This window comes from Neofelis nebulosa, chromosome 9 (genome assembly GCF_028018385.1).
Source record: "Neofelis nebulosa isolate mNeoNeb1 chromosome 9, mNeoNeb1.pri, whole genome shotgun sequence".
Lineage (NCBI taxonomy): Eukaryota > Metazoa > Chordata > Mammalia > Carnivora > Felidae > Neofelis > Neofelis nebulosa.
The window spans coordinates 52,866,416-52,891,397 of NC_080790.1; the positions used below are offsets into that span (position 1 = coordinate 52,866,416).

The 24,982-nt window shown below is 51.1% G+C and overlaps 3 protein-coding genes and 1 long non-coding RNA gene across 7 annotated transcripts in view; 2 read left to right on the top strand and 2 right to left on the bottom strand.

The window, feature by feature from the left end:
• Positions 1 to 7,009: 7,009 nt before the first annotated feature.
• TEX261 (testis expressed 261) lies at positions 7,010 to 15,883 on the top strand. 2 transcript variants are annotated; one of them, XM_058683771.1, is made up of 6 exons: positions 7,010 to 7,174; positions 8,818 to 8,897; positions 10,033 to 10,186; positions 12,065 to 12,132; positions 12,863 to 12,965; positions 13,133 to 15,883. In XM_058683771.1, exons 1-6 carry the CDS (start codon positions 7,156 to 7,158, stop codon positions 13,246 to 13,248), a joined length of 540 nt encoding a protein of 179 aa, XP_058539754.1. In that variant the 5' UTR covers positions 7,010 to 7,155; the 3' UTR covers positions 13,249 to 15,883. The 2 variants fall into 2 exon arrangements, with proteins under 2 accessions (XP_058539754.1, XP_058539753.1); XM_058683770.1 differs by lacking the exon at positions 7,010 to 7,174 and adding an exon at positions 7,720 to 7,878.
• On the bottom strand, positions 10,161 to 22,192 carry ANKRD53 (ankyrin repeat domain 53). 3 transcript variants are annotated; one of them, XM_058683763.1, is made up of 7 exons: positions 22,098 to 22,164; positions 21,643 to 21,901; positions 21,111 to 21,310; positions 19,665 to 19,829; positions 19,140 to 19,260; positions 16,737 to 17,138; positions 10,161 to 10,251 (listed from the first exon to the last, which is right to left on the bottom strand). In XM_058683763.1, the coding sequence occupies exons 1-7, from the start codon at positions 22,160 to 22,162 to the stop codon at positions 10,243 to 10,245; spliced, it is 1,221 nt and encodes a 406-aa protein (XP_058539746.1). In that variant the 5' UTR covers positions 22,163 to 22,164; the 3' UTR covers positions 10,161 to 10,242. The 3 variants fall into 3 exon arrangements, with proteins under 3 accessions (XP_058539746.1, XP_058539745.1, XP_058539744.1); XM_058683762.1 differs by lacking the exon at positions 10,161 to 10,251 and having other exon boundaries at positions 16,380 to 17,138; positions 21,643 to 21,847; positions 22,098 to 22,192; XM_058683761.1 differs by lacking the exon at positions 10,161 to 10,251 and having other exon boundaries at positions 16,380 to 17,138.
• Positions 22,193 to 22,640: 448 nt separating this feature from the next.
• Positions 22,641 to 23,577, top strand: LOC131484941 (uncharacterized). Its single transcript, XR_009248512.1, has 2 exons — positions 22,641 to 22,757; positions 22,998 to 23,577. It is a non-coding gene; the product is annotated as an uncharacterized LOC131484941 (long non-coding RNA).
• Positions 23,124 to 24,982, bottom strand: part of ATP6V1B1 (ATPase H+ transporting V1 subunit B1) — a 28,552-nt gene continuing 26,693 nt past the window's right edge. Inside the window, exon 14 of the mRNA XM_058683760.1 lies at positions 23,124 to 24,936. Within this exon, the coding sequence (XP_058539743.1) occupies positions 24,773 to 24,936 (164 nt within the window). The 3' untranslated portion in view covers positions 23,124 to 24,772. The remainder of the gene's footprint in view (positions 24,937 to 24,982) is intronic.

Sequence of the window (24,982 nt, forward strand, 5' to 3'; positions counted from 1 at the left end):
GCCTTCTGCTGTGGTAGGAGATGGCTGCACAGAAGTCAAATGCCCCGCCGGCTGCATCCATTGTTGGGGGCACCCGCTGGCCATGAGGGACAGATGCTCACTGCTGAAACTGATCTTCTCTTTTCTATGTGAGTAAAGTGTTGTTCCATCCAGTGCTTGACTGTGATGTTTTCCTTGGTGAGTCCAACACCAAGATGGCAGTGGGCAGTGTTTGGATTTCTGGTCCTGGTGGCTCGCATTGTGATGACCTTGGCTACCCTCCTTGTAGTTGGAGTCCTCCCTTGGCACTGGTTCCTGCTGCACAGCGCTCTGCTCGACAGTATCTCAGTGGTTAAGCATGTGGGTAGCTCGTGCCCGGAAGACTAGGGACTGGTCGCATCCCAGTTTGCCTGTGACTTTCCTGGTTAGCGCTGAGTATATCAGCATGGTTGGTCGCCCAGCAGAGTGGGCTGGGGCTTACCAGCAGAGTGAACTTGATCAATTTGCTAACTTCTCTGTGCCTCAGATTCCTTGCCTGTAAAATGGGTATAAAAATAATGCCTACTTTATAGAATTTTTGTGGGAGTTAAACAAGAGAGTTTGTGTAAAGGACATAGCTCAGTGCCTGGCACAAAGATATGTTCGACAAACATTAGCCATTAATAACAATATTATATTAGATATAGACTTTTTCTGGGTGGTCCCAAGGGAGAAAACTGGACCAATCTGCCCAGTAGAAGGAAACATTTCCTTATAGACTGGGGATAGTGATTTGCTAAGGTGTTCAAATACAGGCTAATGTTTGGCCTGCTTTGTGAAGTGGATGGTAGAACTAGCCATCTCCTGGTCCTGAAAAACCTTAGTCCTGTGATATATTCATTTCATCCTTTTCCCTCCCCCCTTCCCCCCCCCCCCCCAAGGAGGGGAGCTAGCTTGTCAGAGAGAGCAGTTTCTTTTCTTCTAATCAGCAATTCCTGGTCTGGTAGACCGCTCAGAGCTGCTTGAATAAAGATGGGGAGACATTCCAGCCATGATTCCAATGATCTGTGTTATGCTAAAGACAGACACAAACGAATGGCTCTCTGCCGTCCTGTCCTGGCCGATGGGGCTGCCTCCTTCCTTGGAGAGGAGCTCCCAGCCCTGGTTGGGCTTCCGTTAGCTGGCTGCTTCCCCACAACCCTGCTCAGGGGCTCTGCTGTGTGTGTGTGTGTGTGTGTGTGTGTGTGTGTGTGTGTGTGTGTGTGTATGTGAGTGTGAGACATACACACACACACACACACACACACACACACACACACACAGAGAGACAGACAGACAGAGCCAGGGAGAGACAAGAGAGAGAGAAAGAGAGGTCAGCAAGGGTCTCATGTGATCTGTACGAAGTCCCAGACTGCTTCCCTTCCCCCACCTTATTCTTTCCTGTTATTCCCCAGCCTCACCCCCTCACCCTCACCTCCCACGTGGTCCTCTCAGGCCTAGTAGCTTAATGAAAGGCAATTAATAGAGCCCTTTGAGGACTTGTCATTAGAAGGTCCTTTAATTCAGCCACTTGAGTTGGGGCCCCAGGCATGTGACAGGGGTGCCAGGAACACCAGGGCAGCTGTTTGGGGTGGGGGAGGCAGAGCAGAGAAACAGGGTCAGGAGGCCTAGACTCCTGGGACATATAGATTATGTGAACATAGCAGGGGTCATTGTTTTTCATTGTTTGTGGTTTGTTTCTTAACCAAATTTTGCTCTGGCTAAGCTGCAGCAAAACAAAGACCAGAGAGGTGAGATGTCAAACAATAAAGCCGCTGATTACACAGACCATCGTAGGAAAAATTTCCCCTAGGACATGGGCATCTTGGAGAGGGGATATCATTCAGTGACATTGTATGTTTGAGGGTACAGTGGGGGGCATAACTGTGCTTCCTTTGGGGCTGGGGTGCTGACAGGGAAAGGGGCAGGAAGGAGCTCCACAGGGGGAGAAGAAGATCAGAAAGGAAGAGGGGCTTGGGTCTCCAGGCCTGCCACCGTCTGTCTCTGACTTCACTGTGTCTCTCACACAACCAGGCCAGGCCTGGCAGGGGCAGCAGAGGCCCAGATGCCGATGTGGACTTTGTCTCCATCTGTGTGTAGTGTGTGTGTGTGTGTGTGTGTGTGTGTGTGTGTGTGTGTGTGTGTTCTCCTGGCGTGCCCTCCTGGCCCACACAGTTAACATTGGTGATAAGGCCTCCCACGGTCTCTCAAAACTCCTTCAATAGGCCTTGAACTAGCCCTGGCTTTGGTCCTCTGCAGATCCTCTGGCTGCCACTAGAGGGCAGCAGCCAAGACACAGAACTGAAGCTGCACACTGCTGCCCTCCCCAGCCTTTTCCTTCCGAATCCTCCTGCTCTTCCCAGCCCCTGGGGATGTGCCGGCCCCAGCTGTGTGGGCCAGTGGGACCACAGAACCAGCTAAGTTCCCATCCCTGGCCTGGGGCTCAGGGAAGGTGTAAGGCTGTGAGAGTGTCAGAGTGAAGATGCAGGAAGGGATGGGAAGTGACCAGAACCTGGAGGTGTGTTCATCAGCTCCCATAAGGATAAAGGTAGAGGGAAAAGAGGAAGACCCAGAGGACCAGCAGGCTGCAGGGAGATAAAGCAGGATCCAGCCCACTAGCCAAATGGCAGATGGTGACAAGACGGGCAGAATCACTCTCACAACAAAGCAAGTGACTTTTAAGAGACCAGAAAAAACAGTGGCTCTGGAGCCAGACTGCCCAGATTCAAACCCCGCCTCTCCTAAGTACTAGCTGTGTGACCATAGACAAGGTGTCTATGACTCAGGTTTCTTCTCTGTGGAAAGGACATAATAGGAGCACTATCTCTTGTGCTAGATGTGAACATTAAATGGGTTTATAGATACAAATCATTTAGAACAGTGCCTGGCACAGAGTAAGAACACTATAAATGCTAGCAGTTAAGTGTTTTGAGGAAGAGATCCATATGATGTTGAAAGCTAATTTCCCCTAGAACATCCTCATGGCATGTATGGAAATTGGTCCCCACACACGCCAGCATTAAATGGTAACACATGAGTGTGTGAACTAGTAAAAGTTAAAGGATTGTGTGTAACATTGGAATAAGTGTATATACTTATTGTCAATATGTAAATCAACCAACTTCTGAATCTACAGACCCTTTCACTCTTGAGTCCCTTGAACTGAAGGTGGGAAGCCCTCCTGCTTCCTCCCAACTCTCCTTCAAGGGAGGCTGGGTTTGCTCTCCCCTGTGACCTCCTGCCTACTACGCATGGTTCCTGAAGAGCCTCCCTGAGCCCTGTCCAGCCCTGTTGGGTCAGGTGGGGCAGACGGGAGCCAGTTCCTTGGGCTTGCTTCTCACTGCTCTCAGGAAATTATGGCTTCTGCTGTGGGAGGAAATGCCAGTGCTCAAGCCTTGGTTCCTGGGGCCAATTGGGCCCTAAGAGTGCGGGGAAGTGAAGGTGCCCAGCTCTGCAGCAACAACCACGCATCAGTCACCACAACGCGCTTTACTTTGTGGCCCTCAAATTCCCCTGATGTATAATTCTGGGAGGACTGGGGGAATACTTTTATATTCTTCTCCCTCCCAGGGAAGATAATATTTAGGAAAAATAAGAACAATTGATATTTTATTGTGCCTCTACTCACTGATGCATCTGTGTCTCAAATTCAAACTCCCAGGTGACCAGGCCACATGATCCAAGGTTAGGCATCTTCCCTGTAAGCCACTACACGGTGGCTTTTCTTACAAAGGGATGGGGTAAAAACAGGAAATCTGAGCCCTCCCAGAAGATCCAGCATACTATGAAAATTTTAATTTTAAACTTCATTTATGAATAGATAATGTGTTTACATATACTTACATAGTTTCATGTATTAAGACAAAAAGACATACAGTGGAAAGGCTCTCTCTTACTCTTGAACCCCACCCTCTCTTCCTAGGAAGAAAGCAATGTTACCATTAAAAAAAATTTTTTTTAATATTTATTCATTTTTGAGAGAGGGAGAGAGAGAAAGAGAGAGAGAGAGCGGGGGAGGGGCAGAGAGAGAGGGAGACACAGAATCCGAAGCAGGCTTCAGGCTCTGAGCCATCAGCACAGAGCCCGACGCGGGGCTTGAACTCACGAACCACGAGATCATGACCTGAGCCACAGTCGGACACTTAACCGACTGAGCCACCCAGGCACCTCATAATGTTACCATTTTTTTAATGTTATCATTTTGTAATGTATCCTTTCAGAAATGTTTTATGTAAAGAAATACCTAAATAAAGAATACCTAGATTGTTTTTCCCCAGTCTTTTACTTTATTCAAAAGGGGGATCCTCTAACATGGGTACATAAAGAATATCCTCATTTTTGTTGTTCGTTTCTACTCTTTTCTTTTTTATTAAAGTATGGGTGACACTCAATGTTCCATCAGTTTCAGGTATATAACATCGTGATTTCAGGAAGTCTATACACTATGCTCTGCTCACCGTAAGTGTAGCTACCATCTGTTACCATACAACACTATTACAATACCATTGACTGTATTCCCTCTGCTGTACCTTTCATCCCCGTGACTTATTCCATCCTCATTTGTTTTTATGGCTTTACTCTATGATGTATCAAAAGGTACTTTATCCAATTTCCTATTAATAAACTTTCGTTTTCAGTGTTTGCCCATGCTGCAACAAAGAGGCTTATAAACAGGCACACAGCCCTTTAAGCTCCCACTGCCCCTTATACATATTCCTCAGTAATTCATTTTTTTAAATTAAAAAAAATGTTTATTTATCTTTGAGAGAGAGAGAGAGAGATAGCAGGGGAGGGGCAGAGAGAGAGGGAGACACAGAATTGGAAGCAGGCTCCAGGCTCCCAGGTGTCAGCAGAGAGTCCAACTGTGGGGCTTGAACTCATGAACCGTGAGACCATCACCTGAGCCGAACGCTTAACTGACTGAGCCACCCAGGCCCCCCTTCTCAGGAATTCTTAAGCAGGGGTTTGGGACACCTTAGAAGTCAACAGTGGACATAGAATTCAGGGAGATCAACTCCAGAACCCTGGAAAATTGGAAGGAAAAAAAATTCCATCTTATTTGCACTAATAACCTCTAACTGAAACTAAACATTTCCCTCCATGGTGAATAAAGGCAACAGACTCATAGTACTTGTTAGTAATATCCATAACTCTCTCACATGATTGAAGGTATTTTGAAACATCATTTACGTTCATTCATACTTTGTCATTGTGGTAATAAAGGAAAACTGTTTCTCTACTCACAACCCTTATGACACCAAACATGTGGGCTTTTCCCCTCACATCAACCAATTTTCCAACAACCTGTACACAGACTCGGTGTCCTATAATTTTATTCAATTCTGATACTAACCACACGGAGTTGGTGTGAGATTTTGTAAGTTTAAGGGCTCAGTCCCACAAGACTGCCCTCAAGTCAGATGCCAGTTACAGTCACGGGTCTCCAGGGGACCTACGCTTCTGTCCAACTTGGCTACAAAGTAGGGGGTTCCCACACCACCTTCCTCAGGTTGGGTAATTTGCTAGACAAAACTTGGAAATGACAACTCAAAGGTAATTGGCTGACAAAACTCTGAAACATTTACTTACATTTACCAGTTTATTACAAAGGATATTATAAAGATACAGATGAACAGCCAGGTTAAGAAGCACATAGGGCAAGGTCTGGAAGGGTCCCCAGCTGAGGAGCGTCTGTCTCTGTGTAGCTGGGGTGTGCCATCCTCCAAGCATGGGGATGCATTCACCAACGTCTGGACCCCACAGTATTGGGATTTTTAGGGAGACTTCATCACAGAGGCGTGACTGATTATTAACTCAATCTCTAGCCCCTCTCACCTCTGTGGAGGATGGGGGATGGGACCAAAAGTTCCAAGCTTCTAATCATGGCTTGGGCTTTCTGGTGACCAGCCCTATCCTATCCAGGAGCCTACCAAGACTCTCCTCTTTAGGACAAAAGATGCTCTTCTCACCCAGGAAATTCCAAGGGATTTAGGAGCCCTGTTGTAAGATACTCCTATCACCTCTACCTCTTAAGAAATTACAGGGTTTTAGGAGGTCTGTGTCAGGAACTGGGGGCAGAGACCAAATTATATATATTTCTTATTATGTCACAGATAGTTATTAAATTTTCCATTAGATCTGGTTATGCTATGCATCAATAAAGGAACATATGTTACTATATCACATATTTGGCTTTCTATAAAATATTTTGATATCTGCATTTCAATATAATTTCTTTGTTGTGATAGTATGTATTTTTCATTGTGGTAAATATACATAACATAAAATTGACCATTTTATTCATTTTAAGCATACAGTTACATTAAGTACATTCAGCGGCATTAAGTACGTTCACAATGTCGTGCAACCGTCACCACGATCCACCTCCAGAACTTTTTCATCTTCCTCAACCGAAGCTCTGTACCCATTAGATAATAACTCCTCTTTACTCTCTTTCCCCTCCTCTGGCAACTGCCATGAATTTGAGTACTCTAGATACCTCAGATAAGTGAACTCATACAATGTTTGCCCTTTTGTGTCTGGCTTGTTTCACTTAGCATAATGCCTTAAAGGCTCATCCATGTCTTTTTAAGGCTGAATAATATTGCGTTGCATACATAAAACACATTTTGTTTATCCATTTACTTGTTGCTGAACATTTGGGATGTTTCCACCTTTTGACTATTAAGAATAATGCTGCTGTGAACATTGGTGTATACATAACTCTTTTGAGTCATTGCTTTCAATATTTCGGGGTATATACCCAGGAGTGTAATTGATGGACCATATAGTAATTCTATATTTAATTTTTGATTAATGTTTAATTTTGTATTTACGTTTATGCATGTAAAGGTTATTCTGAGAGGAGTAGCATGGCCGAATCCCGCACACTTTAGTTTGCATGCCTGTCTTGGCCACTAGATGGAGAACTTCTTAACAAGGGCTGCCCTGCTCCTTCCTCCCCCTCGGTAACTCACTCCATGGTAGATAGTAAATGCATTTGGCTGCAACTGGGCGCCTTGCGTGCCAGCCACTGGCGGTGTGCAGGCGATACAAAGGTGAAGAAAGTACCCTAAAGGAACTCAGCCTAAAGGGAGAGTTACGCCTGAAGATGACTGATTTAAAAGCTCCCCAACTTCTGCCTGTGCAGCTTCCTAGATGTATGACCTGAGGCAAGGTAACCTTCCTTGGCCCCAGCTTCCCTATCCATAAAATGATCTACGTCATCCAATCAACTTCCATTACGAAAATGCAGCGTAGCCTTTAATCACAGTGCCTGGCACGCGTTAGGCATGCAACAATTGTGTCCCGGTTACCTGCGGTAGCGAGATAAAGTGCTGTAGGCAAACCTGCCTAGAGGCTTCTGGTCGGTGCTTGTTTGGGGAGCGGTCAGGCGGCCCTCTCGCGCCCTGGACCCCTCCACGCTGGAAGCGGGAGAGCCCAGGGAGCACACCGAAGGCTGTCCCTCCGGCAGGCGCCGCTTCCCCGCTCCCCGGGACAGTCCTGCCTCCGCGAGCTGCGTCACCGGCCGTGCGTTGCCGGCCGTCCCCTCGGTGCAGTCCCGGGGATGCAGCTCCCCGAGAGCTGTGCTATATGCGGCCGCGGCGGTTGGTCCTCCGCGCCGGCGGGCGGCGCTAGGCCGGATTCGGCAGGGGGCTACGCCCCGACCGGGCTTCTCTCGGCGGCGGCGTACGGTCGTCCCGCCGTCCGCGGGGCGGGGACGCGGCGACGGTGGCGGCGGCTCCGTGTCGCCGGAGCCGAAGCGCGCAGGCCCGTCCTGGCGGTCGGGGGGCGGGTGGGGCGGGGGCGCCATGTGGTTCATGTACGTGCTGAGCTGGCTGTCGCTCTTCATCCAGGTGGCCTTCATCACGCTGGCCGTCGGTGAGAGTGCGCGACCCGGATCCGCGCGGGCTCCCATCCGGCATCTGTGCTGGCCGGGGATCGCATCTCGAGGGTGGTCGCTTCACGGGTCGCCGGAGCCACCCGGGGGACTTCTGTCCGGTGCTCCCGGCCCTCGCATCTCTCTCCTTCCTCGTCCCGTCAGGTCTTGCTCTCTCTTGCTGAACCCAGCAGTCCTCGGGACCGCGGGTCCTTCCCGGTGTCACAAAATGCACCCCGGCGCTGCCTGGGAGTGGCTAACTCCATTGCCCCTTGCCCGAGCTAGCGCACTGCCAGCCGCTGCGGGTCCCACCCTCGCGGGCGTACGGAGCTGAACTTTTCCAGGCTTATCGCCGCTCTTTCGCCTCCGGCCCTTTGTACTGCCTACTCTCTCGGAGTTTGACACGCTTTCTCTTTCCATCCGGTTGGTTCCTACTCTTGGTCCCAGCCGAGATGTCATCTCCTCAAGGAAGCTCTCCTTATGGGGTTTGGTGGTGCCCTCTGGTTTCTCGGAAGTAGGGCTTATCACACTGGGATCATCTGATTCCTCTGCCTACTACCTACCTACCCACCCTGGGTCAAGGAAGGGACCTTGTCTGTCTTATTCTGTACTCTCATTACTCAGCCCGGCACCTGGCCCGTGCCGGGTGCCCACAGATATTTATTGAATGAATGAATGAACTTGTCCTTTATGAACCAGAGGTTAGCATTGTGCTGAGGCGTCAAATACAGGTTTCCATTCAGTTTTATGAAGTCTCCTTAGTTGCCCTGACGGTTTTGTTTTGTCAGGGGACGACACCACATGGCATGTTTGGTTTTTCCTTACGTGCTGGAGTTCATGAAGGGTCAGTGGGGACCAGCTGCAGAGAGAGGAACGACCAGAATGGTGAAGTGACTCTGGCTAATGTTCTCCCCGCTTGTTCCTCTTCTTAACCCCCTCAGCTGCCGGACTCTATTACCTGGCAGAACTGATAGAAGAATACACAGTGGCCACCAGCAGGATCATAAAATACATGATCTGGGTAAGTGGCAGATTTCCCAGGATTTCCCCTCTTTTGCCCTGCCTCCAAAGGAGGAAGTGGGGAGAGTTTGGCATGGATGATGAGACCTGTGTCCCTGTTGTTTCCTGAGGGTGCCACCCCTATCCCCTCGACTTGCACCTGGGCTCCTGAGTGTGCTGTCTGGAACAGGTGTTCCCTCACCTCCTTCCCCAAGTGGCATTGCTTCACTCAGTTCCTTCAGGTGACAGCTGAGTGCCATCTCTGTTGACAGCACCACGGCCTGGCCTTTGCTTGGTTGTTTCCCATTGTGTGTAGCCCCTTGCTCTGCTCATGGCATTTAGAACTAAGAAGGACCTAAGGACAGTTTTGAGTACTTGAGTTGGAGTACTCATTGCCCTCTTTCTGATTGGGTCAAGTGGCTTGTCCTAAGAGAGAGAAGCCTGCCCAAGCCCTGCCCTCCGGAGCTTTCATGGAAGGCTTCTGTTCCTGAGGACACAATCCTTGCCATTGATGTCAAAGCTACCAGAGTGCCTGCTGGTGCGGTCAGATTCCTGCCGGCTGCAGGAAGGGCTGGGGATGGGGCATATGTTTGGACGGGAGAAGCCCAGTGCCGCTCAAGTCACCTGGTGTCAACAGCCACTCTGGGCACGGCTTGGGGTGGAGGGTTAGTAGTGGAGACAAGACCATAGCTCTCAGCTCTGGGTTCAGGGGCCTGGTTTGTGGGTGTTGATATAGGAATTATAGCTTCATTCCGCCAACTGCCATTTGTTAAGTGCTGACAGCTATAAGTCCTTCAGAACAGTGTTTTTTCAAACTGCAGGTGTCGTTCATTATTGGGTTGTGTAATCAATTCAGTAGGTCATGATCAGCATTTTAAGGAAAACAGAAAAGACTAGAATTGAAATTTGAACTTTGATCTGTAAACTGTTTTCTTTTCCTTTATGGTGGGTTGCCGTCAACTTTTTGAGAATGGCGTGAAAAGACGCTGCCCTTTGGGAGCTGAGAGACAAGTTGGGGAGGCCAGACCTGTGACTGTGAAACAGGAGGAGACTGAAGCATATGAACCTAGCGTTCCCCGGAGTGGGCTGGGGGTTAGTGAGACCAAGAAGGCTGCCTGGAAGAGGCTCCCTGCACTGTGTACCTCTGGTTGTTTCAGTTCTCCACGGCTGTGCTGATTGGCCTCTACGTTTTTGAACGCTTCCCCACCTTCATGATTGGCGTGGGCCTCTTCACCAACCTCGTCTACTTTGGCCTCCTCCAGACCTTCCCCTTCATCATGCTGACCTCGCCTAACTTCATCCTTTCGTGCGGTGAGAGGGGGCAGAGTTGGGGAGGCAGTTGAGGTGGTCGCATGTGCCCAGCTCAGTCAGGCGCACTGTGGGGATATAGAGAAAAGAGGCAAAACCACTGAGGTCCTCCAGGAGGCCAGGCTGATGGGGAACTTGGGGTGCTCACACTTGAGGAGCCTAGAGTGAACCTTGGCTCTAGTGACTAGAATTTGGGGGGATGGGGTGGTAGGGGTGGGATACTCAGACAGGGAGGGCTTTCCCAGGGAGGTAAATTTGAGAAGGGAGAAAAGGTGAGTTTGATGCATAGTCATGGCTCCTAAGAAACCACTCAGCCAGGAAAAGCCCAGGGCCCCACCCTGGCAAGGCAGGTAGCTCGCCAGCTAGTCGTCTGCCCCGAAGTCTTAATACAAGGGTCTGTGGGTCCCCCTGCAGGCACCTGCCTTGGGGTAGACAGATGTGTTTGGAGGACCCTGACTTTTCTGGTTTTGACCTGGCACTACTTTCTGGTCCTGAGAGTCATTTCTCCTCTCTGGCCTTAGCTTCTCAATCTGTTTAAAGATGATGGACTCCAGTGACACACGGTAGGCGATTATAGATATTCCCGGAAAAGATTCCGGGAAGTGTTTGGTTACCAGGATTGCCTTTTCTCCCATTAAACATTACTGGTCATCTAGCCTTTGGTCAGGATATGAGATGTAATTGGGGGTTTCTTAGAGCCACTTTACTATTTCTGTGGGATAATCTGAAAAGAGAATATTATCCACAAGGAGGGCATAGCATTAAAGCAAGGACTGGCCTCTTCCCTGAGCACCTTGGTTTGATTCCACCAGAGGATGTGTTCAGTGGAGGTTGGTGTGGGGAGTCTGGAGACCAGACCCCTCCTGCATCTTCCCAGGGGATAGAACCCTCCCCATCCCCCCACAGCAGCAGGCCCTCTTGGCTTCCCTTTGTCATTCCCCCAACCTGCCCTTTAGATGCCCGAGAGAGTTCGTCTGAAGATTTGTGGGCATTAGGCACCATCTGTCTTCCAGTTTCCCCTCATTTCTAGAGTATGGCTAGGTATGGTGGAGCTCTCCCTTAGAAAGGGAGACACCAGAGAGGAGGAAAGAGAAGGAAGACATGGCACTGGGCTGTGAGGTGTTTGTGCGGGGCGTTCAGTTTGAGGCTGCGCTTTGTTCTGGTGCCCGCCCTTCACCTCACTGTGTGAACAGGCAGGGATGCCTGTCTCTGAGCAGCCCGTCCCCGGGATCTACATGTCACCTCTCCCTCCATGAATGTGGGTGTACACTAAGGAGGTGGGTGTCAGTCCAGAACATACTAGTTTAGACCAGGGAGCCCTACCCTGGGACAGGACGAGGAAGGGCCCCTTCCCCCAGAATCTGGAGGATCCCTAAAAGTGTGCCTAGCAAACTGTGCCCTTTTATTCCTGAGGAGAGAGAGCCTTTTTATTTGAGGCCCTCTCCCTGCTGCCCAGTTCAGAGTAGAATCTGTTGGCAGTATGTTTGGTACCTGCACACCCATGATTTCCTGCACCCATGCCCATGGGAGAGCACTCTTCAGGACTCACGTCCACTTAAAACCAGGTTGATTGTCACAGTGCTTTGAATTATGTAACATTAAAGTCTCATTTGTAAACCATTCAAAGAGCTTTCTTAATGCCTTCTAATTTTGCTCATAAATGCCTTCTGCAGTGGGCAGGCAGGAGCTAATGCTCCCATTTTAACAGATGGAAAACTGAGTTCTGGAGGGTGGTGTGCTTGGCTTATAGCCATACTGTGAGATGGGTGTAAAATCAGGACTGAGACTCAGGGCTCCCCACTCCCAGGGGCGTTTTGAAGGTTAAAAGTCTAGCTTTATGTTATTCTCCCCAAACTGACTGACTCTTCATTCCCTCAACAGGGCTAGTGGTGGTGAATCACTACCTAGCGTTTCAGTTTTTTGCAGAGGAATATTATCCTTTCTCAGAGGTAAGAAGTGTTCAGTACGTCGAACTATTAGGGCCAGGGGAAGTAAAAGGGACTTGCATTATTTGCTTTGTGAACTTAGCTATATGATTTGAAACAGTCTATTTAGGGATAACACATTTAAAAAAAAAATAATACTGATGATTTTAGAAAGCAGTGTGGATGAGGAGCAGGGAACCCTTTGGCAGAGGTGGGGAGGACACTGCTCTCCCACGGGAAGTCCTTTGGTTCTCCCAGGATCACCTGAGGTCAGGATGGGGCAGGGGGGTGGCCTTGGCTGATGCACATCTCACGGGGCTGGGCAGGTTGCGGTCCTGAAGCCCGGCACCTCCCAGTGGCCCGCCAAGCCTTTCTCCTCTCTGGGTCCCTCCACACCCTGCTGCTGCAGTTCTGACCCTTGGGAAGAACAGGGTCACTGTTTTGGGGAATATGGGTCAGCCATGGTTTTGCCCTCCATCTGCCTCCTTTAGTTCAGAGAAATTGCTTGTCCTAGTGACCAGGATTTGGGGATTGTGGTCACACTCAGTCATCCTCAGCCTTCACCTTTCCCCACTGAATTATCTCCGTGTCTGAGGTTGTCGTGTCTCTGCTTCCTGGGCCCTGGCCTCCTTCAGAGATCAGGTGTGGGGCCTTCTGTGCACCCTTGAGCGCCTCTGTAAGATACATGGTGACCATGTCCGGCCCACCCTTGGCACCTGTGGGGCACCCTCTTTTCAGTGTCTCTTGTTGCCAGGTCCTGGCCTATTTCACTTTCTGTCTGTGGATAATCCCGTTTGCGTTCTTTGTGTCGCTGTCGGCTGGGGAAAACATCCTGCCCTCCACCATGCAGCCAGGAGGTGAGAAGGGGTTTGTCAGGGGTCATGGTGGGATGACACCAGGAAGACCTGGATCTACACGGGGAGCCAGAGCCCAGCCCTGTGAGGGAGACACTTGGGCTCCAGGTGGGGAGAGCCGTGTTCACATTTAGACACACACACTCATCTCCCTGCCTATGTCTCCACAGATGACGTGGTCTCCAATTACTTCACCAAAGGCAAGCGGGGCAAACGCTTAGGGATCCTGGTTGTCTTCTCCTTCATCAAAGAGGCCATTCTACCCAGTCGTCAGAAGATATACTGAACCCCTTGGGGAGGGGATGTGGGAGCAAGATCAGGAGAGTCAGGCCCCTGGGCCTCTGCATTAGGTGGGGGCCGTGAGCCTGGAAGGCACCTTCCCCCAGCCCTGGCCCTCGTTCCCTTGACTCTCCCTGAAGCCCTCGTCCCCACCTTCCTCGAGGGGCTCAGCTTGGCTCAGATCTGACGTTGCTAGAGGGCGTGACCTCAGAGGGCACCGGGGGGATGGCAGAGCCTGCTTAGCCAGGAGGCCATGGTCCACCTGGTTATGCGGAAGCTGAGCTCCCTGTGACCCTCCTGCCGGCTTCTGTGGTGGGTCAGGAGGTTCTGGCTCAGCCTGGGCAGGCGGGGCAGGGGCTGTGAAGCTGGAGAGCAAATAGGGATAAGTTCTCTGGGCAGATGGCCGTGGGGAGGGGCCATGGCTTGGCACTTCCAAGAGAAATCGTTTTTGCTGTTGAACTGTGATTTCTGTCCAAGTGCTGATTCCCATTTGAATAAAGATTCTAGGTGGCACTGTTTGCCTTAATACCCTGAAAGTTCATCTCCCTTTCTTCCTATTGCTCTTCTGCCCTGGACTGGACGGGCTTTTCTGTTCCAGTGGCTCCTTTTCTGGGTTTGGGTCTTGCCCTCTCGAAGTGACTGCTGTCATGGCCTTTTGTGGGAAATGAGCAGCGATGAGGAGCTGAGGAGCTGAGCCAGATCAGGGGAGTTGGGGTGGAGGCGGCCTTTCTCATGCCCCCTCCCTTTTCATCCATCTCTTCTTTACCTGCGGCTCCATGGCTGTCACAACTGGGGACAGAGAGGCACAGTTTGGGACTGGGTTGGATTTTCAGAATATCTGCAATATCCTACTTGCAAGTCTTCCCCTGGGGAAAAGGAGTGGTTTCTGGCCGAATTCTGTCTCAGGCCTGAGGAGAAACAAAATAGAAATTGGCTTCCAGGCAGCCTGGGTTACAGCCTAATTTTTAAGAACTGGGACTGAGGGGAGAAACGGTTTGTCACTCTAAGAGCACACGAGGGCTGGCCCTCTCTTCTGTGTGCTCCTGGCTCCTGAGGAGATGCCCTCAGTCTGGTAAGAAGGCAGGCCAGATCCTGGCACAGACCAGCATATGCTGACTTTGCACTCCAGCTACAGTGCCTTGCAAGTACTCAGCCGTACACGTTGGCATGCAGCCCCCACGAGAGCCGTTCCTAGCCACGTCCTCTACCTCAGAGCGAGGCTGGCGGGTGCGGAGATGGACAGTGCACCTGTGGTACCTTTAAGCCGGGGAAGGCGTCTGTGCTTGAAATTTTCTATATCCTGCCTCAAGTCCCACCACAGTCCCGCATCTCCTGACGTTAGTGTTTCCTGTTCTCTTAAAAATACCAGCCTGCCCCTTTCCCTGAGAGGAGTAGCACATTTTGGTTTTTTCTTGGTGGGGAGGAGATGGCCGGGCCTTTTTGTCCTACGCAGTCAAGGGAGGACAAGGTGGAAGACGCAGGAGGCCGATACCATCTTCACTGTGGGTCAGCAGCTGGCCCTGCTCTCCCTTGCCACCCACTTCCTTGTTCCTCACCATGATGATATGGCTTCTCGCCTGGGGGTTGCCGGTGGCCTTGTGCTACGTCCTCTCATATCCTACTGGATCTCTGCAGCATCTGACAGGGCTGACCACCCCCAGCTCCTTGAGTTGCACTTTACTGGCACTCCTCTGGCTGGTTTTCCTCCTGCCTCTGGCTCTTCCTTTCAGTTTCCTGCACAGGCCTCTCCATTTGCCCCCCACACATGGGGTTTCTCAGGGTTCTGTTGTGGGCTCCCTGGAGGAGCCCATCCATGCTGATGGCTTCAAGGACTCTTTGCCAAGGAATTGAGAGTTGACCTCCAGCCCGGATGTCCCTCCTGGTCTTCTGAACCATAGTTCTGCCTTTGGGTGCACAGACAACTCTCATGGGCCAGAGGGCACTTGTTGCTGTCCTCTGTAAACCTGCCTCTTTTGGGTACCTGCTGTGGCCCCAAGACCTCTCAGGAGCCAGACCAGAAACCGGCTTTCTAGTGCTGCTTGCTTTTTCGGCCCCTCCCCACCCCCATCCAGTCTCTAAAAACTGTTAAATTTACTTTCCTAACATCTCTTGATTCAAGCCACTGCCACTGTCATCAACTTATACCTGGATTATTGTGACAGCCTCCTTCTGCTTCTCTGTCCCACAGCCAGAGTTGTCTTTAAAATGTATAGTTGATCAGGTCACTCCCTGGCCTACAACCTTTCATGGCTCCCTACTGCTCTCAGGATAAAGTCCAGACCCCTTAGCGTGGCTTGTGAGACTTGTGATACCTGGTTACTGCTCGCCTCTGGTCTCATCACTTGCCACCTTGCACCATGTGCTCCAGCCTCCTGTATTCAGAGATGCCACTTTGATTCCCCTTTCTTCTGCTCACCTGGGTACCTTCTCAACTTAGGTTTCATTACCTCTGAGCTCTGTCCCTTCTCCCCCCCAGCACACCACACAATTCACTCTAGGCTTACTTGCCTGCTTACTGGTCTGTTTCCCCACTAGACTGTAAGCTCCTTGAGGGCAGGGACTGTCCTTCAGTTTTTGTATCAACAGTGCCTGGCTTGGTGCCTGGTACATAGAAAGCACTCAATAAATGTTTGTTTAATGAAGGATTTGTAGTGATGTGTACAGGGGATAGCAGGGGATCCAGGATAGCTACCTGGAGGAAGTGCAAGTGCTTCTATAATCTCGAACTGAAGCCACATGTCCTCCCTCCTTTCCCCCGAGATATGCTGCTTGTGCCTCCCTGATCTACAGAAACCTTGAAGGACTTAATCTGAACAAGAGGCAGAATTTTCCAGCGGTCCCTCATCCTGGAAGCCTTGTTCCTGGTGGGCTGAGAGGGAGGGGAGGTATTGGGGACACCCAAGTGTCACTTTTACAATGCTAGGGCCCAGGATAGAGACTGATACCCACTCTGAGGCCTTTGCCCTAACTTAAATCTCCTGGGGGGGAGGGGGTCCAAGAAATTGCTTTGTGGAGAAGGGAGACCTGGGATATAGGCTTTTGTTGAGAGAAGCTCAGATCTTTGCGCTGCAGAGTGGGAAGCCTGTGGGCACTTTTCTCCCTGTCCTCCATCCACACCACGAATCACATCTCAGCCTTCGTTGGGCTGCCTCAGGTAGAGAGCCTACCAAAATAAGTTTATGGGGGACTTTTCAGGTAGGGTCGAGTGGGGAGCCTTTGATGGGCTTGCACAGCTGCCAGGAAGGCTTCATCAAATGTCTCGCGCAGGTTCATGGCCAGAGCGTCAGTCCAGAAGTTGTTATCACCCAAGTGCCGCTTCTGGGGCACATCCTTCATGCTGACAGAGCAAAAGCCCTGGGGCACTTTCATCCTGTATGGCCGCACCGAAGGGTACAGCTCTTGGACCATCACCTCGAAAGGCAGCTGGGGCACAGGTGCCACCTGGTTGCCGGCCACTGTGCACAGTTTGGCACTACCGTGCCTGTCGGACCTCACCTTGAGGAAGCTGCGGAAGTCATGCTCTGAGCTGGGGTCTGGATGCACACCCAGGCGGATGCCCTGCGTGTAGCCGATCTGGGTGGTGGGTGATCTGGCAGGATTGTTGCTAACATTCCATGACTTGGGCCGCCTGACCATGGGCTGCATGTAGATGGGCGTGTGTGTCCTCAAGGGCTGCAGCTTGGGCCGCGGTGTCTCTCGCAGGCGCGCCTCTGGGGAGGGGTAGAAGCTCTTGGGAGGCCTCAGTCCCTGGTACTTGGTGGCCTTGGAGAGGGCCATAGCCTGGCGTGGGGTACAAGGCTCTCGCTTGGCGGTCCGGATCAGGGATTGGCCTCGGAGCAGCTGCTTGCAGTGGAGCCACTTCTTGAAATTAGCTTCTCTCAGAATTTGGTGCTCTTTCTGCAACATCAGAGGGTACAAGATAGTCGTGGAGGGCTGCCCCCTCCCCGCTTCTGTGGAAGGGGGCCCTGTGGCTATAGCCCTCGAAAACCTCAGGTGTCATTGGCCACCCATCATACAGTGCTGCCCCAGGGGAAACCTAAGTCTGATGAGAGGAACTCCTGCCTTATGGGAGCCCTTGTTCTGACAGGGAGACAACTATTACCCTATGGGAGCCCCTGGGCTGATGGGGCAGATAGATGCTCTCCCATAGAGGAGACCTCCAATCCTGCACAGCCTCTGCCCTAGGTTTCCAGAGTGAGTGGGAGATACAGTCCCTGCCCTATGGGGAACCTCAAGTCTCATGGGGGAGACAAGCCTCCACCCCCAAAGAAGCCCCCAGTCTGGTAGTGGAGATATGTCCTGCCCTAAGAGAACCTCTGGTTTGATGGGGGGAAAGGCAAATCCTTGACTCTGGAAGGAGAAAGAAAGGTTTGGAAGGTCTGGAACCAGGGGAGTCGATCTGGGCAGGTTTCTTGAAGTGGTAGGCCTTGTATGTCAGGGTATATAGTTGGCTGGCTCTTTGCACCGGGTGGTGATGACTCAGCCTACCTCTCTGTTTCTGCCTCTACTAGAACTGAACCTTCAACTTGTCACAGAACTGCCCCCTTTCCACACCCTTGTTTCAGTGTCTCACTTCCCAGATTGTTGCTAAACAATCAAGTGGTATGGAGATTGACCCAGCTTGGGAGATAGGCTCTGATTAGGCTAAGCCAATCATAATAATTCCATCAACCTTGCCCCAGACCCAGGTCAGCCAGCACATGGCTTTCCTTTACCTCTAGGGATTGGAGCAAGAATGGACATATGATCCAATGAGGCCAGTAAGAGATAAGGGGAGAGCTGCAAGGGGCTTCTGGGAAAGTTTAGAGTCATGGGAATGGATGAGCTTTGCCTCCTCTGGGCACATGGGACTGGGTGACACTAACAACAGAAGAGGGTAGGGTTGAGATAGCTGGAGAAAAATGCAGCTGGAACCAAGCTGGAGTACTGGATTTTGCCAGGCCTGATGCCCTCCCCACTTATGGATTCACTTAGGATTCCCAGGATCTTCTTTTTGGTGTTTTGGGACTCGCATCCTATATAATGACACCTGCTTACAATCCTTTAGCTACTTCCCCATTCTTCCCCAGCCCAGGTCCATGATAGATCTGAGCCCCTGCCAAGTCTCTAGTTTGTCAATCTCCGACTCACATCTGATCGCCTACTCTCAGCATATACCACATTCTCCTGTACCTCTATGCCTGTCCACAGGGCTGTCTGTTCCTTCTGTTTGGTTACCCCTTCCCTTCTTCTTGTGGCCAACTGCTGCCCATCTTTAAAGATCCTCTTAAGCATTATCTCTCTGGCATCTTCCTGGACCCTTCCTCCTCTGTGGGAATATAACCCACCTCCTTTACTAGACCCTAAGCTTCTTGAGTGAGGGGACCACATCTCATTTATCTTTGGAGCCTCAGGGTCCAGCAGGTTCCTAGCAGAGAGTACAGTGTGTTGGAAAGGATGGATATTTTTAAGATTTTATTTTAAAGTAATCTCTACAATCAATGTGGGGCTTGAATTCACAACCCTGAGATCAAGAGTCACATGCTCCACTCATTGAGCCAGCCAGGTGCCCCAAAGGATGGGTCTGTTTAATCAATGTGAATCCCAGTATACGCAGGGAATGGGTCTCATTAGAGGTTTTCCTCCTAATCCAGAAGGAGGCAATGCACTAGGGAGGGGTGCCATAAATTCTTGCTAATTTAAGCTGTATTTGCTTTCTAACACAAAACAAGACTTTTGATGTAAAGGAGTGGCTTTTAAGGGTGGAATTTCAGAGGATGGGGAGAGGGAGGCTTTTTCTGGGTGGGATTGCTACCAGCCACTCTTCTAAATAACTGTGCATGTGAGTGCACTTGTCCTCTGCTCACATGCTTGGATAGCAGTGGCTGCTGGGCACCCCTGTCCACCCCTCCCCCTTACTTGATACTCAGTCAGGTAGTCCTGTTCCATGAGGGCCAGCTGGTCCTTGAGCGTCTTCAATTTCCCCATCTCACAAGCAAAGTCCTTCTTGTCCCGTTTCCACATGGCATCCTTCAAGAACCTGGTGCCAAGGTGGGGGTGTGTGTCATCCTTCTGATGACTGAGCTTTAACCAAGGCTGGGAAGACTGGCTGTTGAAGGCCTGATATAGGTGAGAGGAGCCACCAGAGACACATTCCTCCACTGCTCAAGGCCCCTCTGACTAACTACTGTCATTTAAGGTGAGAGAGGAAAGTGTCTGATGGTCTGATCACCACCCTCCTGCTGAGGACCCAGGGCCTCTGGGCAAGGAAGGGTAATGCTAAACCCAAAGGAGTGAGGCCCTGCGGAAAGCCCTGGGAATAATATCCTGGGCAGGAGTCTCCTCAGCAGACCTCTCTCCCAGCCCAGACCCCCCTCTCAAAAGTTCTTAGGTGAGGGCCCCAGGGGAAGGGCGGCAGGCTGTGGGTGGTTCTCACTCTCTCACCTGGCACAGTCCCGGTGATTCCATATTTTGCAGTAGTCGATGGGTTTGCAGCCCATGGCATCTCGGGCATGGACATCGGCCCCATTTTGCACCAGGACCTTCACACATTTCAGCAGGCCCTGGCAGGCCGCCAGGTGGAGGGGTGTGGAGCCATTGCAGGTCTGACTGTAGAGGGCCCCACCAGGGGGGAAGAGGGCAGAGAGGAGGGACAAAGGGCATCTGCCCATCAGAGAGGTGGGCAAACTGGCTTCCAGACTTGCTCTGCCACCAGCCCCACTGGGTGACTCTGGCACATCCCTTCTCCTCTCTAAGCTTCAGTTTCTTCAACTGTGGAAGGAGGGTTTGGACTAAGTGAATGATAAAAGTCTGATTATATGGAAATGCAACTGTTAAGAACTGCTGGAAGAAGAGCTGGGTTGGCTGGAGCTTAGAGGCACTAACCTTACTGGTTCGTAAGTCAGTCAGCCCTCCTGTACCTACCCCTGCCTGGCCATGACGCACAAGGCCTGAATGACCTGAGCCCTGCCTCCACCTCAACCTCATCTTCTGACCTTGTCCCACTCTTTGCCAACATGTGATCTTTGCGCATCATACTCCCTCTACCTGGGACACTTTTCCCTGGTTCTTTGCATGGCTGGCTTGCTCCCAGTTTTCAGGCTGCAATTTAAATGTCATGTCCTTAGAGGTGACTTCCCCTTCCAAGATGGATCCTCTCCCTGCCTCTTTTACTCACCACCTCATCACCCTGTTTATTTCTTGTAACCACTCACTACATTGTCATTTTGATCATTTATTAGTTAACTTCCTGTCTGCTCCTGCACTAGTATATCAGCTTCATAAGAGCAGGGACCGTTTCTATGTCTTCACTGCTCTATTCCTCAACTCTGGCTTGGCGCTCTGTGTATATGAATGAGTGCAGTCCCTCATATGCCATCCATGCCCTTTTCATGTACTTCCTCCATTATCACAATAGTCTCATGTCATCCTCTCAAATTTCAGTTGAAAACACTGAGGAAATAGTTCCCAAACTTTGCTGCAAATTAGAAATACTTGGGGATCTTTTAGGCTTTCCAAGGCCCAGACCACACCCCATACCGATTTCAACCTTTGATTGAAACACAGGCACTGGTATTTGTGAAGCTCCACAGGTGACTCTAGTGTACTGACAAGCTGGGGAACCAGAGCACTGAGGCTAAGGGTCGAGTGGCTTCCCTGAGGTCTTTCCGTTTGCTAGCAGATGGCAAAGCTGGGATGTGAACTAGGCCTGTCCTCTCCCAGAGCCTGATCTCCTTACCACACTATGTGGGCTCGTTGGCTGCATTATGTGGGACCCAATCCTTGTCACCCCATAGCCCTCTCCCTGTCCTGCATGGATCTGCCTACCTGGAAGTGGGGTTCCTATCTGCCCATGCTCCAAGACACTTTCTGGACACAGGCTGGACTCACGTGTTGAGGGCCGCCCCTTGCTTAAGCAGGTAGTGAATGCAGGGGAGGATCATGGTCTTGTTGTCCTTGTGGATGGCCAGGTGCAGGGGTGTCTGGCCATTGTTGGTGGGCAGGTCCACGGGAAACTTGTACTCCTCTACCAAGACCTTCAGGCATGCAAGCTTGCCACTCTGGGCTGCGAAGTGGATGGCAGTGAAACCCTGTGGAGACCAGAGGAGGACAGGAGAAGACTGAGCAGGGCTCACGACCTAACCTAGAGAGCAATTCCTTAGGATTACCCATCCCTCTTCCCTGACCCCCAGGGATCCCTTGCTCACACTCCTTTCCCACCCCCCAGCCCCATATGTGCGCACCCTTGCTGGCCGCCCCCAAATGGCTCTCCCACAGTAGCAAGGTGAATTAGGACAATCTACACAGAAAAGGACATCTGCGGATGCTGCATAGGCACGTCTTTGCCAGGGAACAAGTATGTCAGGAGATTTTTGTGAGTGCAGAGGACTTCAGGTCTTGCCCCCAAGCTCCAAGGCCTCACCTTGTCATCTGCCGGGATTTCCTCACGGTGCCGACTCAGACAGAACCGCAACCATTCCAGGTTGCCCAGCGCCGCTGCGTACAACTCGTAGTAGCTCCCTATGGCCCTCTTGTCCCACTCATCCGGGTTAGAGTTGTAGCGCAAGTGGAGGGTTGGAAGCGAGGAGGTGAGTGAGAAAGCGGAGTCCCGGTCTGGGCCGGAGGCCCTGCAGAGGGGACGTGCGTGACGGCGAGGGCTGTCACTAAGCACCGGGGTGTTTCTGGAGGCCAGGCCAGGGTTCGCTGGTCAGCAGGGCAATGAGGAAGCCACTGTCCCCGGGCACCTCTCTGGAGGCAAGCCCGGACCCCAGCCCGGCTCTCGGGCTCCTCGGGCTCCTGCACAAGGCCCCCACCCCAACTGGGCCCTGCCCCTCCTGGGAGGCCCTGCAGCCCGGGACCACCTCATCCCCGGCTCACCTGGGCTGCTTGGGCGACGAACCACCCCAGGAGACCTTGTGGGAGAACTTCTTCGCTGGCGGCATGGCGACACTTGTTTGCGGGGACTGCCCCCGCCCGCGCCACCCTCCCGAGGGTGTTCGAACTTGCGCTCTGGGCAGCGCCCCTCCTCCGAGGAGCCGCGCCACCTCGCGACTTAGTAACCGCCGGCTCCCGGGCGGCGAAGACCCGTTAGCGTCCCTGGCTATCTCGGCCGGGCAGGCGGTCTTCAGGAGATCCTGCCGCGGGATCCCCGCCGCCCCGCGCGCCTTGGAAACAGCATCAACCACACACAAACCAGAAGACACAGAGGTTTTGTTTCTGATTTTAAAATTAATAAGTGCTGATTGTAAAAACAGAGAAAAAGATGACGAGAAAATCAGAATCCAACCACCCACAGAAACCACAGTCTGTTACCATATGTATGTACATATCATATAGATATTTTTTTGGACTTCTTTTCGTTTAGCGTTTTATCACGAACTGGCCCCCACTGTCATGCCACGTACTAAGCGTACATTATGACGCAACCGCAACCCAGCATCATAATGGACATGCTATGACTTCACATGTGCATTGGAAAACAAAATGATTCATCTTGGTTGTTTCCTTAGGATGGATTCCTGGAAGTAGAATCACTAGGTAAAAAGGAATGAACATTCTTTTTTTTTTTTTTTTTTTTCCAACGCTTTTTATTTATCTTTGGGACAGAGAGAGACAGAGCATGAACAGGGGAGGGGCAGAGAGAGAGGGAGACACGGAATCGGAAACAGGCTCCAGGCTCTGAGCTGTCAGCACAGAGCCTGACGCGGGGCTCGCACTCACAGGCCGTGAGATCGTGACCTGGCTGAAGTCGGACGCTTAACCGACTGCGCCACCCAGGCGCCCCGGAATGAACATTCTTAAAGGGTTGGTATGTGTTTCCAAACTGCCGGCCGGGCAAGGTTTCATATTCATTTACACTTCTTCTTTTTTTTTTTTTTTTTTAATGTTTATTTGTTTTTGAGAGAGAGAGAGAGCGCACGCGTGCATGAGCATGAGCAGGGGAGGGGCAGAGGGAGAGGGAGACACAGAATCTGAAGCAGGCTCCAGGCTCCAAGCTGTCAGCACAGAGTCGGACCCAGGCTGGAACCCACACCAGCCCCCACGCAAGAGACCTGAGCCGAGATCACTTAACCAACTGAGACTCGCAGGCCCCTCTTCATTCATACTTCTACCTGCAGTCAAGCAGGCTCACTGCACATCACCTGTGTGACTTTGGATGAGTTACTTGACCTCTGTGTCTTAGTTTCTGCACTGGCAAAATGGGAATAATACTACCTTCCAAACAAGGAGGGAGGGAATTGGAGCAGTGAGACTGGGCCAGCTATCTATGAATTTGCTATTATTAAAAGCAAATACTTGAACCATCATCACCAGCACTGAATAGTATGACTTTAAATAAGCATTTGTTAATTTGGTAGTGGGAATGTTCTTATTTGACTTCCTGATTACTACCAAGAGTTAAATAATCATCAGTGTTTTTCTCTTCTGGGAATCATCTGTTTATTCACATTGTTCTTTGAAGGTCCTAAAAGTGTTTCTTACTGATTTGTAAAACCTATTAACATAGTAACCCTTTATACATATTTTGCTGTCAATGTTTTCCTCAGTTTGCCTTTTTAAGTTTTTACAATACATGGCAGTCAGGCCATCAGTGTTGCTTGAGTCACTGTTGAGTGTTACTGAACCATATCCACATTCCATCCCTTCTCAGGGGGGAATGACCCCAAGCTTATCAGAGGTTTACTGAGGCCCCAGGGTCAAATGTAGATATACCCGACCATACCACCCACTTCTGACTACCTTCTTCCCTCTGTGCCACATCATTCCTGGTATTTCCCCCAGAGAAATCTAAGAAGGGGGCCGCAGTTTCTCCCAAGACCACAGAGACCTACAGGGAGGGACAAAAATGCAGATTCTCCACCCTGAAGCAGCTCTCCCTCATTCCAGGGAAACCTCTTCTGGTAGCCCACTTGCCTTCCCAACCCCAGTGGTCCAAAGGTGTCAGCACCCCTGCTATGTGCCTCAAGAACCAGCAAATTCTACTGGATACCTTCCCCAGGTGGGACCTTAACAACTGGCTTCTAATGAACAAATTAAGATAAAGTGACAATGCGTTGCAGGGACAAAGCTTGAGGAGGTCCTGGCAGTTGGGGGATTCTGTGGGCTGTTGTTTCTGGGGTGCTAGGATCCTAAGAATGACAGCAAGCCCTATGTATGTGTTGGGGTTGGAGAGTGTGTCAACCTTAATTATCCTTCCTTGGGTTATCTTGCCATCTCTATACCAGTGGTTGCCATCTGGCTGTACCTGGGGGAAAAATACTGATGCAGAGGACTTCTGCCTACAGATTTGTATTAATTGATCTGGTTTGGAGCCTGGGCCTTGGTATTTTGCAAAGTTCTCTAGGTGATTCTCAAGTGCTTGATACAGGCTTAACAACCTTTTGTTCTTGCCCAGTGCAGGGACTCCAGGCAGAGGGATGAAGCGTGGGAGTGGGCGGGGTGCGGACCGTGAGCACTCAAGCGGTTGGTTGGATGTGTGGAACTCGAGGCGTGCGTAGAACGGGTATAGCAGGGGTCCCAGGACACAGTCTGGGGTCTGACTGTGGGCAGGGCTAGAGCGCTGTGTCTGACGCGGGGTCCTGCGGCGCCCCCTCGCGGGAGTAGAACTCATCCAACACGCTCTGCGGGATGCGCTTCAGCATCTCCTTGGGGAAGATGCGCAACAGCTTCCAGCCCAGGTCCAAGGACTCAAACACGGAGCGGTTCTCGTAGGGACCTAGGGACAGAGTAGGAGTGTGTGCATGTGCGTGCGTGCGTGCATA